This window comes from Athene noctua, chromosome 14 (genome assembly GCF_965140245.1).
Source record: "Athene noctua chromosome 14, bAthNoc1.hap1.1, whole genome shotgun sequence".
Taxonomy (NCBI): domain Eukaryota; kingdom Metazoa; phylum Chordata; class Aves; order Strigiformes; family Strigidae; genus Athene; species Athene noctua.
In genome coordinates, this window is record NC_134050.1 from 11,871,010 (window position 1) to 11,887,140 (window position 16,131).

Below are 16,131 nucleotides of genomic sequence, written 5' to 3' on the forward strand. Positions count from 1 at the left end.
AACTCCGACTGAGTGTATCGTGTAGAAGTGCCTCCTGTCTCTCAGCTGGCCATTCTGTAGGCAGATGCAAATTTTTGTATCTGTAAAATATGTTGAATTTAGAACTCTTTTCATGTGTTTGAGTACTTACATATTTTTGTCTTTTTACAAGTTTTCCTTCTATTTGGAAGGTGGGAGTTCATTAAACATTTGTATTATTGCTCTTCCTTCTTCAAGTTGTGATTATTGGTGGCTCTATTTAAACTTGTGACTGAAAATTTGCCTACTGCCATTGAAATAACTTTGTTAGCTATTTGGGAGGACTTTTCATAATATGAACTTGTTGGGTGGTTTTTTTGCCTTGCGTTTCCTAATGTTAGCTTTCTGTGGCCTGGTTTTCACAGATTTTTATTTTTTTTTTAATTAGGAAAATAGTGCCTAAGTTGCAAATGACTTGAAATTACTTTAAATTTCCTCAAGTTGTTGTATAAGCGTTATTAACCAGCGGAGGGTGCTGCAGCAGCATGCCATCAGTGTTGTCCCGCCTGGGCGTTTGGTTTAGTTTTCTTTCAGCACAGTTAGAAGCTGAAGAATCCAGTAACTATGAAGACCGAAGTGAGTTTTTAGTGGCGTTTATTATATGGCTCTGGATATTCACTCCAAGTAGCAGGTAAAATAAAAAAAAACCAAAGCCATGCATTTGCAGTAGAAAAAGGGGATTAGGCAGAAATTAAGCGGTTCTGGTTTTATATTGAATTTATATTTGTACTTCACACTCTTATTTAAACTCTTCTCAGGGCATTAGGACTTAAAGTTTGTAACATCTGTCATCTGTAGTTCTTGATGTATTACTGTTAACATCTTCACAGAGATAGCACATTAACAAAAGCTGTAGTATTTTGCAAGTCAGTTTTTGATGAGAATGCCATTACTAAAGCTTTTCACACACGGTGCTTATCGTAACCATGGCTCAGTCATAAAGCTGGATGCATAATGTTAGAGAACTGTTATGTCCTTCAACAATCCACTCTGATTCATGCAGCAAAGCTCAGACTAGAGCTCAAGTTATGGCTGTACCACTTTGAAGGGTGGGGGAAAGGTAAGGGAGAAGAAATTAATTATGTTTAAGAATTAATTTACTTTTCTAGGAAAAAAATAAAATCTGTAGGTGATGATTCTTATTTCATATTTGGTAATATAATACCAGCTGTGAAAGAAGGCTCACCCTTGTGTTTTCATACTAATACAGTTGGAATGTTGTTTTGACTATGGCTTTCTTTAATGATTAATTTATTAATATCAGTAATAATGCACATTGTTTCATTGCATTTAATTTAAAGCACTTGTTCTTGTAAATTTGGAGATCATCCATGAGCGTTTGTGCCCCAGCATAAGTGAATTCCAAGAGAATGTCAACCACATCCAAGTTCTAGTATGGGAAAGGCATCTTTTATGGTCCTTCAATATTGTGAACTTAAGACTGATCTCTGTATATATAAATGCAAAGCCTCTTGTGATCTCTGTTTTGTTGTCTTAAAATATTAAAACCTTTAGCTCATGGGCAAAAGGTTAAATAATGAGGATGTAAATTATTGTGCAGTATTAGTAATACTCTGCATGTTCCCAGCCTTAGTCTTCACGGGAAACATTCCAAAATCTGGGCAGAAGATAGAAACGCTAGCAGAGAACGTATCCGTGTAAACATACAGCAATGCTGTGAGGAACATCCAGAAGCAAAATGAGTGATCAGTTTTGCCATTTAGAGAAAGATAAAAGGACAGTCTAGCACCAGGGGAGGTGTTTGCTGGCTCAGGAACCGAAGTGAAATTCTGGTATTGAACCAGCTTGTTTGCTGCAGCTCTCCGAGGGCCAGGAATCCACCATTTGCAAACTGGGTTTGTTGAAAGGCATCGTTGCTTCACACTTAAAATCACTTAATGTTTCCAAACCAGAATTCTGCAAAATACCTCGTGATTTCTCTCCTTACAGCTCTAGTGCTACTTCAGTTGCAGCAATGGAAGCTGCTAACACCGTGTTTGGTATCCCCATGTTTCCAAGAGCTATGGGGGAAAAAGACTTCAGAGTGGAAAATAATTTCTAAATAAGATATTTATACAAGATATGCCACTGAAGATAGAGCAGGTAAATTCAAATTAACTGCTAGATACAGAAGATTTAGTTATGTTTAACAGCTTACTTGTACACTAGCTCATTCTCACGTATTCAATGCTAGGCTGATACCTCTTTAAAACCTTTATCTTTGCGTGACACTCCTGAGAGCTTGCCAGCACTAAAATGGGTTTAATAAACATTTTAATGAAAAGCATAAAGACTCTGCAGATATTTCTAACAGGCCTGGCCCCCAGCTATTTTGATTATGATGCTTTGTCTAGCATCAGAATAGTTTCTTGTCAGCGCCTGTGATAATGTGGTGCTGCTACGTTTTGTCCTAATGGCTGACACCAGTAAAGATGGGGGCAGGAAGAATTCCTCGTCCATCGTGGTTAACTGAAGAAATCAAAAGCACTGGTGAAATGCAGATTTTCCTACTTAGCGTTCCCCTTGCTTGCCACACGAAAAGTCCATCTCGCCCACTGTTTTGCTTCCAAGGGTGACGGGGGGGGGGTAAATCCTGGCAGAAACATTTCCTACACCCAGAGGGGTGTCCCTGGGCTCCCCCCGCTCCTGGCTCCCCCCACCACTATCCCATCAGTGCAGTCGCTACGTATAAAACGTTTTTCTTGTATTAACAAATGTTTTTCTATATTGAAAGAGCTTTCACTACTCAACTGAGACTTTTCTGTAGCTAATTAATTTTTATGGAAAGGCAGGGGAAATAATGCAGCCACTGTTTCTTACCCCTGAAAAGTCTGAGAGGGCAAAACATCCTTCTCCCCCTGGCCCTGTGCCTCGCTGGTCTGGCCTTTTAGCACCAGCTGGGCTTGTCCCCCGTGGTTACCCCCAAATTTCTTCATTTTTAAAAGCAGGTGGAAAACTACTGGCAGATGCTGAGAATCAGAGGCTCCTGCTCTTGCTCAACAAGGCTTCAAGGCAGTTTTGCTCAAATTTGTTATGATTGAGACTTAATTTGGACAAAAGCTGCGAGGGGAAGGGCATCCACTCTGGGGGTCCAACCTCTGCTGCAGGCCTGGCTGCACCTCCAGCCTCTCCTTCTCGGGTGGTGGCATAAGCACAGGAGCACTTACTGCTCAGAACGTACCCTTGCTGTTGGGTCAGCTTCATCTGAACGAGCAGAGCCACAGGTTTGTGTTTATCTTAAAAAAAAAAAAAAAAAAAAGACAAGAAAAGAAAAAGAGTGGCCCTGTCCCCCCGTGGGGCGCTACGCTTGACCTTTACGAGCGGATCTTCCCGCCCCTGTCCCGCTGCCGCTCACCGCGGTCTCATTTCACGCAGCTGCGCTCCCGCGGGGGGAGAGGGGAGCGGCCCCTTTAAGGCACCGCCGAGGGGTGGGGCCTCGGCGCGCGCGCGCGTCACGTGACGCGGTGGCGGGCTCTTCCGAACCCGCCCGGTGAGGGACGGGGCGCGGGCGCTGCCGGCGGGAGGTTCGTGAGGGGAAATTTAACAACAAATAAAAATTAGGCAAGGTGAGAGTACCCGGTGTAGGAAACAGCGCGGCGGGGAGCCGGGGAAGAGCGGGGCGAGCTGCGGGCGGCGGCTGGGTGGCTGCGGGCGAGCCGCGGCCTGCTCGGGGCGTTGGGCCGCGGGGGGGGCCGGGCCCCCTGGGCTCCCCCTGGCACCCACACCGCCGCCCCTGCTCGTGGCCCTGTTACCGCAGGGCTCTGGCAGCGCTGCCGGTGCCCGGCTCCTGCCGAGACCCCGGGAAAAGAACCCTCGGGAGTGGGAGTTTCCCGACTTCCTCCGGTTTCCCGCGGCTGCTCGCGCCTCCCATCCCGCTCTGCTGCTCAGCGTTCGGGAAGGGGCCGCGGGGGGACTCTGAAGCCCCTTTCAGGCTGTGAGGGCAGCCGCAGGCACGGCACGGCTGAAACAGCAAGCGCTAGTTTCCAGTAATACATCTTCTGATGTGACCACATAACTTCTTCCTAAAGTGAGATACTGCTCATAGCAAATTAGTTTAGTTCTCTGATGCTCCTAAATACAGCGGAGCTCTCTGTTAAGCCACTTATTCCTTACCGGGTATCACGAGAATTGTTTGGGGTTTTTTTCTTTTAATGAGCACTACATAGGAAAGCACACAAAAGATGCTTTTCACAGCATTTGCATACCACGAGCTAAGAGATGTGAGAAGGGAGAGAACCATTGCATGCTACTTTGGATGATCTCTTAATAAATTTTGAAACACTTTGCACATATATTTTGTTTGAATGGTGTATGTTTCCTCACAGAGTTATTTGGTTTTCTTCTAGCAGGCTGTGCGGAGCCCCAGGTGCGATGGCCATGCAGGTGCAGCTGGAAGCAAATGCAGATACATCAGCAGAGGAAGAGAGCTTTGGACCACAGCTCATATCCAGGTTAGAGGTAGGTAAGAGTTGGCTCTAGAGAACGTCTTCAAACAATCTGCTAGTCCTTTTCCTTACACACAAGTTGTACCTGAGAATTGTGTTGCTAAATTCTTGTGTTCTGTCAGAAAAACCCAAACCAGAAAACCCACCATGTTAACAGTTATGTTTTTTATTATGTTGCCTTGCTGCATACTGTCTCCTGACATGTACTCGTCACCTGCAGCATCTATTAAACCAAACAGAGAATGATATTCTCTGCCTGTTCTGTGCCACCTATACAGTCAATACTTATGCAAACACTACACTGCTAGAAGGATTTTATTTTGTATGGTTCTTTATGTGTAAGTGAATAGGGAGGTAACAGTGTGCTGATGCAGAATAACAGTTTGATCCAGATCTGCTGAAGCCAGTTGAAGGTATTCAGTGGAAATTAGATAAAGGTATTTGTGTCTTAGCGTGTCCTTTTTTCTCCTCTCCCTTTCAGCAATGCGGTATAAATGCAAATGACGTGAAGAAATTGGAAGAAGCTGGATTTCACACAGTTGAGGCTGTTGCTTATGCACCAAAGAAAGAGCTACTAAATATTAAAGGCATCAGCGAAGCCAAAGCTGATAAAATCTTGGTAAGGGTATATGGAAAAGCTTTAACCCAAGGTATTCAAGAAGTTTTATTTCTACTGGCTTCAGATGTTCTGGTGCTTTTGAAAGGTCTCTGTTAATGATATACCATGAAGGGTAGTAAAGATGGTTAGAGGTGTGACATGACTTTTGACAATAAGAGACAAAACCCACTAGGACCAGCTTCAAGAGGTGAAGAGGGAGGGACAATTAGAAAGGTCTCTAAATATCGTGGAAGGTATGGAGTGCGTGCCTGAGGTGTTATTTCTAGCCCAGTATTTCTCATGATAAGAAGGCTCATGATAAGCCTAAAGCAAAGAAAGTACTGTTTCCATACAGGTTGTAATTAAGTTATGGAACTCCTTGTCCCAAGGCACAGTGACCATCTGTAGCATAAATGGATTTAAAAGGGCTGAGTGCCGTGTTTGTGGGGTTGCTGTGGGCAGTTGTCAAGGCAGAAGATGCTGCATTGTAGCGATGGACTGACCCGGTACAGCTCTTCTGTCAGGTTGTTCCTGAGCGTGTTAACTCTTAACCCTGGGCAGGTATTTGCTGGGAGACCTGGGCTTTGCTCTTGGGGACAGAGTGAAGTCTGAGCTGGAACCTCACAGCATCTTCTAGTCCAGAATGTGGAGTTTCTGCCAAACTGGTTCATTTATAGAAATCTGACTTAGCACAGCATTTAACTGCAATACTTTTCTTTTTTTGCATATTTATTCACTGTTAGGAAGACAGCATTCCTAACAGGCTGTATGTGCATCCCAAATATTTCAAGGTTCACAGGGACAGAACTGAACTGAAAGGGGGGGAAGGCAAAGGGTGGGGGGAAGGATTTTGGTAAAATACACAAAGATCACAATTTCAGTTCTTTTCAGAGATACCATCTTATATATAGTCTATAAAGTAAAATGTGTGCGTCAAATTATGTAGGTGCTTCTCCATTTCACTAGAAAATTAGAGTATTAATTACTAGAGGGGGTAAGTGAATGGGATGAACATTCTTGCACTGCTTAGTTTGGTTTTCTTCAGGCTGAAGCAGCTAAACTGGTTCCGATGGGTTTCACCACAGCAACAGAATTCCACCAGCGGAGGTCAGAGATCATCCAGATCACCACTGGGTCCAAAGAACTTGATAAACTTCTTCAAGGTGATTATTTTATTTCTCTTTATATTGATCATCCTTCATTATCTGCTTTTTCTTTCTCTGAGCATGATTCTTGGACAAAAACACATAAGACACATCAGTTCTGGTTGAAGAAAAATCTCAAGTACTGCTCTCTTGTATCACAACTAATTTTCTTTTAAAAGCTGTAGAAATAGCTTTAAAACCTTCTAGTCATATGCAATACCCAGACCTGTTTATATTGGCTGTTTCTAGTTTAGTCTATGCCCTATTTGAAGAAAACAAAACCAGCCATTGTCTTCTCCCCGTTCCTACTTGTGATCAAAAAATCAAAAGAAGTCATTTCAGCTTTTCAGCATCTTCAAAAATACGCTTACCTAACGTTCTTACCTGTAACATGAGCAACCCTCAGTAGGAAAAGCAGGTTTTCCAATTAGTGTTTTGAAACTTAACTAAAAGAAGTGCTTAACTGAGTCTCTGTGAATGTAATACTTTATGCGTGGTCTTTGGTTAAAGTCTGTGTCCTTTTAAAATTATCTTTCGTTGTTATTGTTATTATTATTTTCCCTTCAGGAGGAATAGAAACAGGGTCCATAACAGAGTTGTTTGGGGAGTTTCGTACTGGAAAAACACAGCTGTGTCATAACCTGGCAGTCACCTGTCAAGTGAGTAGTTCAATTTATTAAAAACAAGTATTCAGACAACACAGCTTTTGGATATTTGCTAATTTGTGCACTTTTCTCAACCAATACAAATGTGATGCATATAAACAGCTGCGAAGAACACGAGTATCTGGAGCACCCTTGGCTGTCCTTGCAGCTTTCTAGCATCTTCTGTTTCGTGCTGACTCTGCCTACTAGGATTTAGCAGCAATTAAGTTTGTGATGGTTTTTGCCTGCATTTGACGTTGTTTGTAGTTTTGGTTTTTTTCCTCAGTATTCTGACATCAAAATTTAACACAGATTAGCCTTGTCGCATAATTCTAGGTCTTAAATGCAGAGAAGTGTTTGGTCTCTCTTCAGGTGCTCTAGATTGCATAGAACCTTCCTCATCATCAAGAGTGTTGAAAAGAGAGATGAAACTGTTGGGTTCGATGACTTTCTTTGACTAGCTGCTTTTTTCCCCTAACATATAAAAGAAGCTTACTTCTACTTTTGTAAAAGCTTTCAGCTCGCTTTTGCTATCACACAGTAGATCAGTTTGGAGGAACCTTTTTTTTGTAATCTTAGTTTAAACAAATAATAGTGTTTGCTACTTTCTAAAGGTTGCTATTTCATAAAATATTAGAGGCTTTGGGCTTCATCTGATCATTTAGTTAACAGCCTTATGCACCTAAACTTATGAGTTCAAAATTAAGCACCTGTCCTCTTAATGTCAGTATCAGAGGTTAAACGCAAGAATCTTTCCTCTCATTTTTCCCAGATAAATGTGAATTTAATCATGACAGCTTGGTTTGTTATTGGTATGTTCAGGGCATGAGGCAATAACTGGATTATTTGTTGATACTTTATTTCATGTTTGTTCGTTTGCTTTTCCTTTAGCTTCCCATTGACAGAGGTGGTGGTGAAGGAAAAGCCATGTATATTGACACAGAAGGGACCTTCCGTCCGGAACGGCTTCTTGCAGTGGCAGAAAGGTCTGGACTTGGGACTAGAAGTGAACTGGCATTAGTTGAAGGAAGGAATACATTTACTCATGGAACAGCTTAGTAAGGCTGACTCTGTAAATCAGCCCATCTGCTTAAATTCGTGGGACTTGCAGTAAGAACTGCCACTAAAAAAACAACCAACCAGAAGTCTTTCTGCATGTTAAGCCACATTATTAACTGTATTTTATAAACAGTTTCTAGTTTTATTTAGCTGTGACAGCAGCTAACATCCTTGTCCCCTGGAATATGATGTCTTCGCTTCTTACTAGTGTCTCCTTCAAATGCAGTTTACCGTTAGTGAAATACATTCAAAGTTTTTTCTTAAATTCTGCCAATAGCATTATCCTGAAACAGACATTCTTTTGTAAAAATGTTATTGCAATAGAAGCTGGAAAATGTTTTGTTAGGAGATATGAGAGCATCCACTGACCAGCTGAAAAGCTGTTTTCTTATCTCCTGCCTCTATCTCAGAATGTTCTGACATGTCTTTTATACGAGCTGGAAAGTAAAACTTTTTTACCTAAATAAAAATTCTGCTGTCTTCACAGAGATTAAAAGCCTGAAGTCCTGGTTTTGTATGTTAGAACAAGTTGCTACTTCTGCCCTTGTGATTCTTTAGACTTTCTCAAAATTAGACTTGCTTCTATGGGGCTTAATTCTCTGTGATCATTGTTTCAATTAAACGTCAAAGTATATAATCAGTTTTAGTGAACGTGGGTTGAATTATTTCTTTATCTGGCACGGTGCTTAGCAATTGCTAAAACTGTGTCAGCTTGAACAGAGGAGTAGGCCAGCGCTTTGGGAAGGGCTGTGGTATGTGTCATACCTGACAGAGGCAGAGGAGGAGTTTTAAGGATGCAGAATGCAGCTGAGCAGCCCGCTGCAGCGGGGTGAGACCAGCTGATCCACAGAGATCCCTTTGGCTTCAGAGAGTCTGGAATGTGGTGAAATATGCTGTCGTGTGAAATGAAAAATGAGAACAAATCATGTATGTTCTCTCTCATTGGAAAAAATATTGCTTCATTTCAGATCCAAGGAGGATAAACAGCTGGTTCTTCAAATTTTAAGGCATTTCTCAAGGTGCCATATAAACAGTTTAAGTGGAAGGGTTGAATGGAAACGTCTTTTTTTCTGGTAGTAAAGCACTGACAGGGGTATTGCAGGTGGAAGGCTGTTTATCACTGGTTTTTATTAGCAATATACTGCTTTCAGAGTATTCTCTTCCAGAATGGTGGCTTTCCTTGCCCGCGTTTCTATTTTGAAGGAGATGTCTGGGGTTCTACTTTACTGTTGTTCCTAGGTGGGGAAATATTCTTTCAAAATGGTTTCCAGTCATTCTGTTCTCTTTTCATCACCAAGTTGTGTTGTGTTTTTTGCTGTCTGTTATTAACTCTGAGACTCCCCCAGAAATGTGAGGTTTTATTCTAGTCTTTAGATAAACCTGCTAGGTAACTCCTGTTGATGAAGCTGTCGCTTAATTTTATTTTTTTTTCACCGATTTCTCCAGGTACGGCTTGTCTGGCAGTGATGTCCTGGATAACGTGGCATATGCTCGAGGCTTTAACACAGATCACCAGACCCAGCTCCTGTATCAGGCCTCTGCTATGATGGCTGAGTCACGGTAATGGGGCTGATCGAGACAGGGGGATTGTTGTGCCGGCACAGAACCGTGTCAGAAAGCTGCCTGTGGGTGATGAGCCAGTGAAGGAGAAGTATAGATGATGTAACTATGAAGGGCCAAAGTAATTGTTTACTTCAGAAGTTACCTTTTTTGAAACAGACTGGCTTTCTTCAGCACTTATCTCCACTGGGTCAGGTTTTCTTGCCTTTGAATTGGTTTATGCTTTGGCATATCTGAGTGTGAATCTCGGCGTAGCGGCCCTGAGCGTCGGTTAATCCTCTCGCTGCTGGAATGTTGGATGGCAGCGACTGGCTTGGATGGCAGCAACTGATGTTCCTTCACAAAGAGCAAGTGCCAGCCTGAGGAGCAGTTCTAAAGATCAGTTTATAATTGCTTTCAGAAATGGAGTGTTGCTTCAGGGCTTGCCAAGCACCGGAGGAACCTGTGCAGAGTTTTAGTTTGAGACTAGGATTTACAGCCCCTGCAGAGGGAAGGAGGTGGTGCTGTGAGGTGTGTAGGAGCCTGTCTGCAGAATGTCTGTGGTGTCAAAACGTGAAATTCTAGGATAGTTTTCTAAGAGTACTATCTAATTTTTTAATCATGCAGCAACTTTCTTTGGGTTTACTGGGTTTTATTGCATAGTTAGTAATCTGAACATTACAGATCAAGTCAGTGTTGTTAAAAATCATAATTTTGCTAACTGGCAGGTTGGGGGAGCTTACATCCACATCTGTGTGCAGCCTCATAGTTTGCTGGGCACTGGCACGCTCCAGCGGAGGCTTGTTGGTGCCCGGAAATGTTGGTGAGACCCTTGTGCTTCTCCTCCCAGATACGCGCTGCTGATAGTGGACAGTGCCACGGCCCTTTATCGGACAGATTACTCGGGACGAGGAGAGCTCTCGGCAAGACAGATGCACCTGGCCAGGTTCCTGCGTATGCTGCTTCGACTTGCCGATGAGGTGAACTATGGGCTTTGTTTAAGGATGGGTGATTCCTTTTCTTTCTCTTGTAAAGCTCAGTAATTCTGTAAAAATGCCTTTCTGCCCGCTCAGTATCTCCTTCCATTTTTTTTGTGAGGCATGGTACAATGCTTATGGGTAGCAGAAGCATGTGTGTGTCGCTTTTTTTCTTCTTTTTCCTTCAGATTGTGGACAATAAATTGATTTTGACTTGTTGCTTTTCTCCTTACAGTTTGGTGTGGCCGTTGTGATCACTAACCAAGTGGTAGCACAAGTAGATGGAGCAGCCATGTTTGCTGCAGATCCCAAAAAACCTATTGGGGGAAATATCATAGCGCATGCTTCCACCACGAGGTGAGAGAGCAGGCTGGTATTCTGGTAGCCTTGCTTTGGAGGATTTTGTGAAACTAGCTAAGTACCTCTAAATTCTGGGTTTCTATGTGGTTTGGCAATGGCAAGTCCAGCTTCTCAACAGTTAGGTGCCATACTAAGCACGTGTTCATCTGCATGAGAATGAACACAACCTTTTCAGAAGTTCTTACAGCTCAGCAGTGTGCTGTATCCAGGTGCTAACACAATGTTTTAATGATTATGATAATGATTTACTGAAAACAGACTATACACCCTTACCTGTTGTGTTTCCTTCTCCCTCTTAGACTGTATCTGCGGAAAGGCCGAGGTGAAACCAGAATATGTAAAATCTATGACTCTCCTTGCCTTCCTGAGGCTGAAGCAATGTTTGCTATTAATGCTGACGGAGTGGGAGATGCTAAGGACTGAGGACTCCGTTTCATGTCTCGCGTACCCCAAGATAGCTATTGGTAAAAGGCTCCTTTTTTTGTGGCACCTTACAGATGCTTCCCCAGCGCAGCTGCTGTTGGGATGCTGGCAGAGGAATCTGTTATTTCAGCGTTCGAGTCCCTTGAGTGAATACACTCCGAGGCACGTCTGGGGGTGTTGCTGGGAAGAGAGCTGCCCTTTGGGCTTTGGTCACATCTTAGGTTAATGTGGTGTCTTGAGAATGTTTTTAGGGGACCACAGCCTTTGTATTTTCCTCAGGGCTGTTGCTCCAGCTGGGTTCTACCACTGGACACAGCGCAGTAGAATCTGGGAGTATGTGGCCATAGTTCATAACTCGGTGAATTTGATGTAGCACTGATGGGTTTGTCAAATAAGAAAAGTGGTGAGTTAAATACTTAGCGGATGCTTTAATTATAAAATAAACCAGAATGGTATTCCACAATAAGAATTTGTGGATATTGCTAGGATTTATGATCAATCCATATTCTTTATGATAACTTTGTTTTGGATGCTGCAACGTGCTGGGTTTTGGGAACTGTTAATTTACATTTAAATTACATTTTTTGTATTTCATTAATTCTCTGTGGAAATCTGCTTTTAATAAAAAGAACCATGAAAATGTTGGTGGCATTACAGGTTTCTGGGATTCAGCCAGGCATTAATTCAGACTGAGGCATTTTTTCATCTGCAGGGAGGAAGAAGACGCCTAACTCTTCATTGAAATCTCAGCCTGGATCATTTTTTTTCCTCCTGTTGCTACAGAATGCATCATCTTGATTTGAGATGTGTGGTGCAACTGTGCTCTCAGTGCCCTGTAGATGTCTGTTAAGAGTTTTTGAGGTCAAAAAGGCTCTTCTATATTATGCAGTATTTTAATATAATAATGCTATTGTAAACTACTCTAAACTCAAAGAGAATAATATCATAGTGGTGGCTGGCAACAAAAACTATTTTCCTCCTTTTTCTCTGGCACATTTTCTCTGGGGCAAATAGTGAAGAATACATACAGTGGGATCCAACTGTCTTACAGGCTAGCAGGTGTAGGCTACATTTTTTCAGGCACTTTTAAATACTTGTGCTGTGTTGACATCTCCATCTGATGAGGGCAAGCTGTCTGCTGGCTCCTTTGTAGCTGAATCCTTTGGTTCTTAAACTCGGTGCGGCCACCGAGCCGCTGCTTGTTCAGGTGTGCCACTGCAACAGGCCCTTGCTGCCACCAGTGCCTGCAGCTGTGCTTCAGAACCCAGAACTTGTATAAAAATATTAACTAGGGCATTAAATTGGGGGTGAACTCATCAGTGAAGGAGCTGAGGTGTTCAGTTTTTTCATCACGAGCTCAGCACACGCTTGCTACTCGCAGTAGGTGGAGGTGGCACCAGGGCCTGTGACTGCTGCTGAGTCAGAAAAGTCCAGATGTCCCAGAAGTTCTGGTTTTGAGGGTCCAGACCTAAAATTGGTGACTTGGTTCAGGTGCATAAGGGGAAAAACATTGGGCCCGCGGGGACTGGGGGGGGATTTCTTCCAGAATTCTCAACCAAGAGAAGCCCAGGAGGGGCTGGGGAAAGCGGCTGAGGAGTAGGAGTAGGAGCAAGCGAAGGGAGGAAAAACAGGTTGGACAAATGGGAGGAGGGGGCCAGGGGCCTCGCTGGCCAGAGGGGCTGCAGGAAGAAGTACGAGATGGGGTGACTGGAGAACTAGGGGAAGGGAGCAGGTCGGGAAGTGGCTGGGCTGGAGCCTGGGGAGGGTGGCTGAGGGGGTGCACCCCTCTGCCCCTCCCTCTCGTGTAGCTGTGTGCCACACTTTTCCAGATGCCCCCTGTATAAAATAAAACGTGAAAACCTCATTTCAACTTGCAGATGAGGTTTAAACGGTCTGCAGATGAACGTTTAATATGCTTAAATAATATTCCACGAGGGCCTGAAGGCTAAAAGCAGCAGCACTTCCCCCTGTGCTGTCCCTCTGCTCAGCAGCTTTTGGGGTCAGGAGCGGGGGATGTGGAGTGCTCCTGGCCGGGAGAGCAACACTTGCTGCTTGAATTGTGCTTCTGGGTGCTTCTCTGAACTTATACAAACGTGATGGGTTATTTCACGTGAAGGTTTGAAAGCAGCAGCTTCCAGCTTTAGTGTCATTCCCACCAACCCTGCTGGGGGGCGTTGGGTTGGTTTTTAGGCCCCTCTTAGTAAACACACATGTATCATGTGGTATTTAGGTATAAATGGTGCTCCAGAACAGTTTAGTTTATTGCATTCGGCAGCACTGAAATTTAAAATGTCACGTTTATTTTCTGCTCTGTTGCTTCCCTTCAGTGTCCTTCATGGAGAGGGGTTGTGCCATGCCTGTGTGGTAGTTCTCTGCTGTTTGTATCTTAGAATTATACAGCATTAACGTACAAGCTAATAGAATTTTTTTTTTCTCCTTTTCAAAGTCTACTTGGGTCTTTGAACAACTAAAATTGACATCTGAAGGCCTCTCTGTTCATGTAGTTCTCGGCATGGAAATCGATTTTTCTAATAGCCTGTAAGTGCTTCTCTTAACTAAAGGGTTTGTAGCTTTGATTGGGAGAGAAACAGTGAAGAAATTAGGAAGTAGGTGTTCGTATGTGGTTTTGTTTCTTTTAAACACAAGAACCTTTTTTGAAAGATCTTTCTCAAGTCATCTTAGGACGTCCCTGGAGCAGCTGCCCAGGCAAGTATTTCCATAGGGGGCTTAAGTTGCTTGTGATACAGTGCTCTGAAATGCTAAGTAAGTAAGTTTATTGTCAATGCTGCTTTAACCTCAAGGAGATATAATTAATATTCCTTTAGTAAACATTTTTCCTGTTCTTTCCTTGAAATACTTCTCTCTGTTTCCCCAGAAGCTCCTCTCAAGGCAGTGGAATATGATTAGAAATTACACTCACTTTTAAATTTTAAAGGGGGGGGGGGCAGGTGGGTGCGATCATCTGGCTCGCATTCATCCAGCCACGTTTGAACCCGTGTCTAGAGGTGAGGAGGGAATTCCAACCATGCTGAAATGTGCACAGAAATACCTGCGTTGCTCTGAACGCCCTTATTAGAGCACAACGGGGAGCGGTTCGATGAATTAACCAGACACAGAGCCTGCAGCGTTTTGTTTCCACGTTTCCCTCGAGAGCCGAGAGCCGCACTGGTTTGGGAGCTGGAATTTCCAGGAGGGTTGGTGCTGCCGTTGGCTGCTCAACTTGCACCTCGCACACCAAATCCCCTGGTGGTACCACTGCGAAGCGCGGAGGCTGCGGGAGTGAGGTGAGGCTGGCAGGTGCAAGGATGCGTTGGGAAACGCTCCCATGTTCTCTGTAGAGAACAGCCCCACCTCATCTCTCCCCGTGTCTGGCCGCAGGTGGGTAGCTGCCCGCCTGGCTCTCAGTGTGTGTGGCCAGTGAAGTTTTCCCAACTACCCAGCTTCAGGAGCAAACACTAAGTTTTTCCAGATGCAGCCGTGGTGGGGCACGTGTGAAGTGCTGCTGGGTGGCTCCAGTTCCCCCTCTGCGCATACGCAAACATACCGTGTGCCAGCAGCGCTTCCTGGGATGTGGTTTTAATTATGGGCAGGGATCTTTGCCGAGGGTCACAACCCAGACCAAAACCCACCACATTTGTGCGTGTGGTTTATCTTATCTCTGTTCCACACACCAGTGCCTCAGTTTCCCCACCAAGACCGGGGCTGCAGCCCCAGCCTCACACGGTGACCCCGTACAACCCATGTCTCTCCGGCCAGGGAGGAGAAAACAACCAAAGGTGGAAGTGCCCGAAGTCTGAGGTAACACTTGGTTATTTTCACCATGTAACTTGAGTTAATTAAACCACACAGACCTGCAGCTGAGCTGGTCACGGTGCTGCAGAACTTGGCCGGCGGCGTGCGCCCATCCTGTCTGTGGAGGTTTTCCCCATAAGATCCGTGTGTGTTTGTGCTGCTGAAATGCTCTGGCCCAGACCTCGTTCTTGATGGTGAAAAGAACTGAAAGGACAAATTGTCGACTCCCGCTGTGACTGCAACAACCATGTACCACCTGCTGTTTCCTTCCCAGAGTTTCAGGAGAAACTTTAAAATATAAACTGATTTCTCTGTGCCGTAGAGTTACATCGTTCTTCACTCTGTCTGGCTCAAGTGGGCTGTGCCCTCTTCCAGGAAAGGCAGAAAGTGTAAGCCAGGCATGATCTGGGGCTTCAAACAAACTTCAGAGCACTCAATATTTGTTCATCAAGTCATTAAATACAAGACACAAAGAAGGTTTTAATAACTGTAATCTTGAGACTTCAAATGAATTAAGAAGAAAAGTAAAACAGAGGGAACACTGCAGCTTACAGTTACATCCGGACTATTTGGAACATCTTACCAGAAATTAACAGTGAAGCCAAAGATTTCATCACTGCTCTGAAAACACAGGGAATGGTTTTATTCTCCCCGTGCAGCTGGTGTTTTGGTTCCCTGGAAGGTGTTGCATGGATTTGGGGCAGGGGGTTGAGGGGTAGAAATCAGAGGTGGTGTATCTTCACACCTTTTCAGGAAATAAACTGCAAGACTTCAGCTTCTACTTAAAATCATTCATTTTTATTGAACTAGTTGTATTCTGCTGCTGCATAAATTTATCCTGAGGGATTTTATTTTTCTTTAGTAGAAGCATGTTTGTAAGATGACCTGACTGTACTTTCTTTGCCCATATTTTGTATAAAATATGATCCTTTAATCACTGATGGTCCATCATATATTTTTAAAATATCTAAATCTGCTGGAAAAAGAGAAAAGTACAAGTTGTGTGCAAATCTCCACCACAACCTGCTAGGAAAAGGCTTTGCAAGAGTAAAAACTCTGAAAAGGAAGTGAATCTCTGAGCCTGGCTGGTCGGGGTTAATGAGCTCCAGCACTTCGCTCTCTCGAGACCAT

At 43.8% G+C, this 16,131-nt stretch overlaps 1 protein-coding gene across 1 annotated transcript; it reads left to right on the plus strand.

Annotated features, from left to right (window-relative positions):
- Positions 1-3,516: 3,516 nt before the first annotated feature.
- RAD51 (RAD51 recombinase) lies at positions 3,517-11,387 on the plus strand. Its single transcript, XM_074918168.1, has 10 exons — positions 3,517-3,584; positions 4,365-4,476; positions 4,945-5,082; positions 6,107-6,224; positions 6,774-6,865; positions 7,742-7,836; positions 9,356-9,469; positions 10,299-10,428; positions 10,661-10,782; positions 11,085-11,387. Exons 2-10 carry the CDS (start codon positions 4,390-4,392, stop codon positions 11,206-11,208), a joined length of 1,020 nt encoding a protein of 339 aa, XP_074774269.1. The 5' UTR covers positions 3,517-3,584; positions 4,365-4,389; the 3' UTR covers positions 11,209-11,387.
- Positions 11,388-16,131: the final 4,744 nt, after the last annotated feature.

Excerpts from the sequence above, each read along its gene's own strand:
- RAD51 (XM_074918168.1), top strand. The coding sequence starts at position 4,390 with ATGGCCATGCAGGTGCAGCTGGAAGCAAATGCAGATACATCAGCAGAG. Across the intron at positions 5,083-6,106 it reads CCAAAGCTGATAAAATCTTG|GCTGAAGCAGCTAAACTGGT; the intron begins GTAAGGGTATAT and ends GGTTTTCTTCAG. Across the intron at positions 6,866-7,741 it reads ACCTGGCAGTCACCTGTCAA|CTTCCCATTGACAGAGGTGG; the intron begins GTGAGTAGTTCA and ends CTTTTCCTTTAG.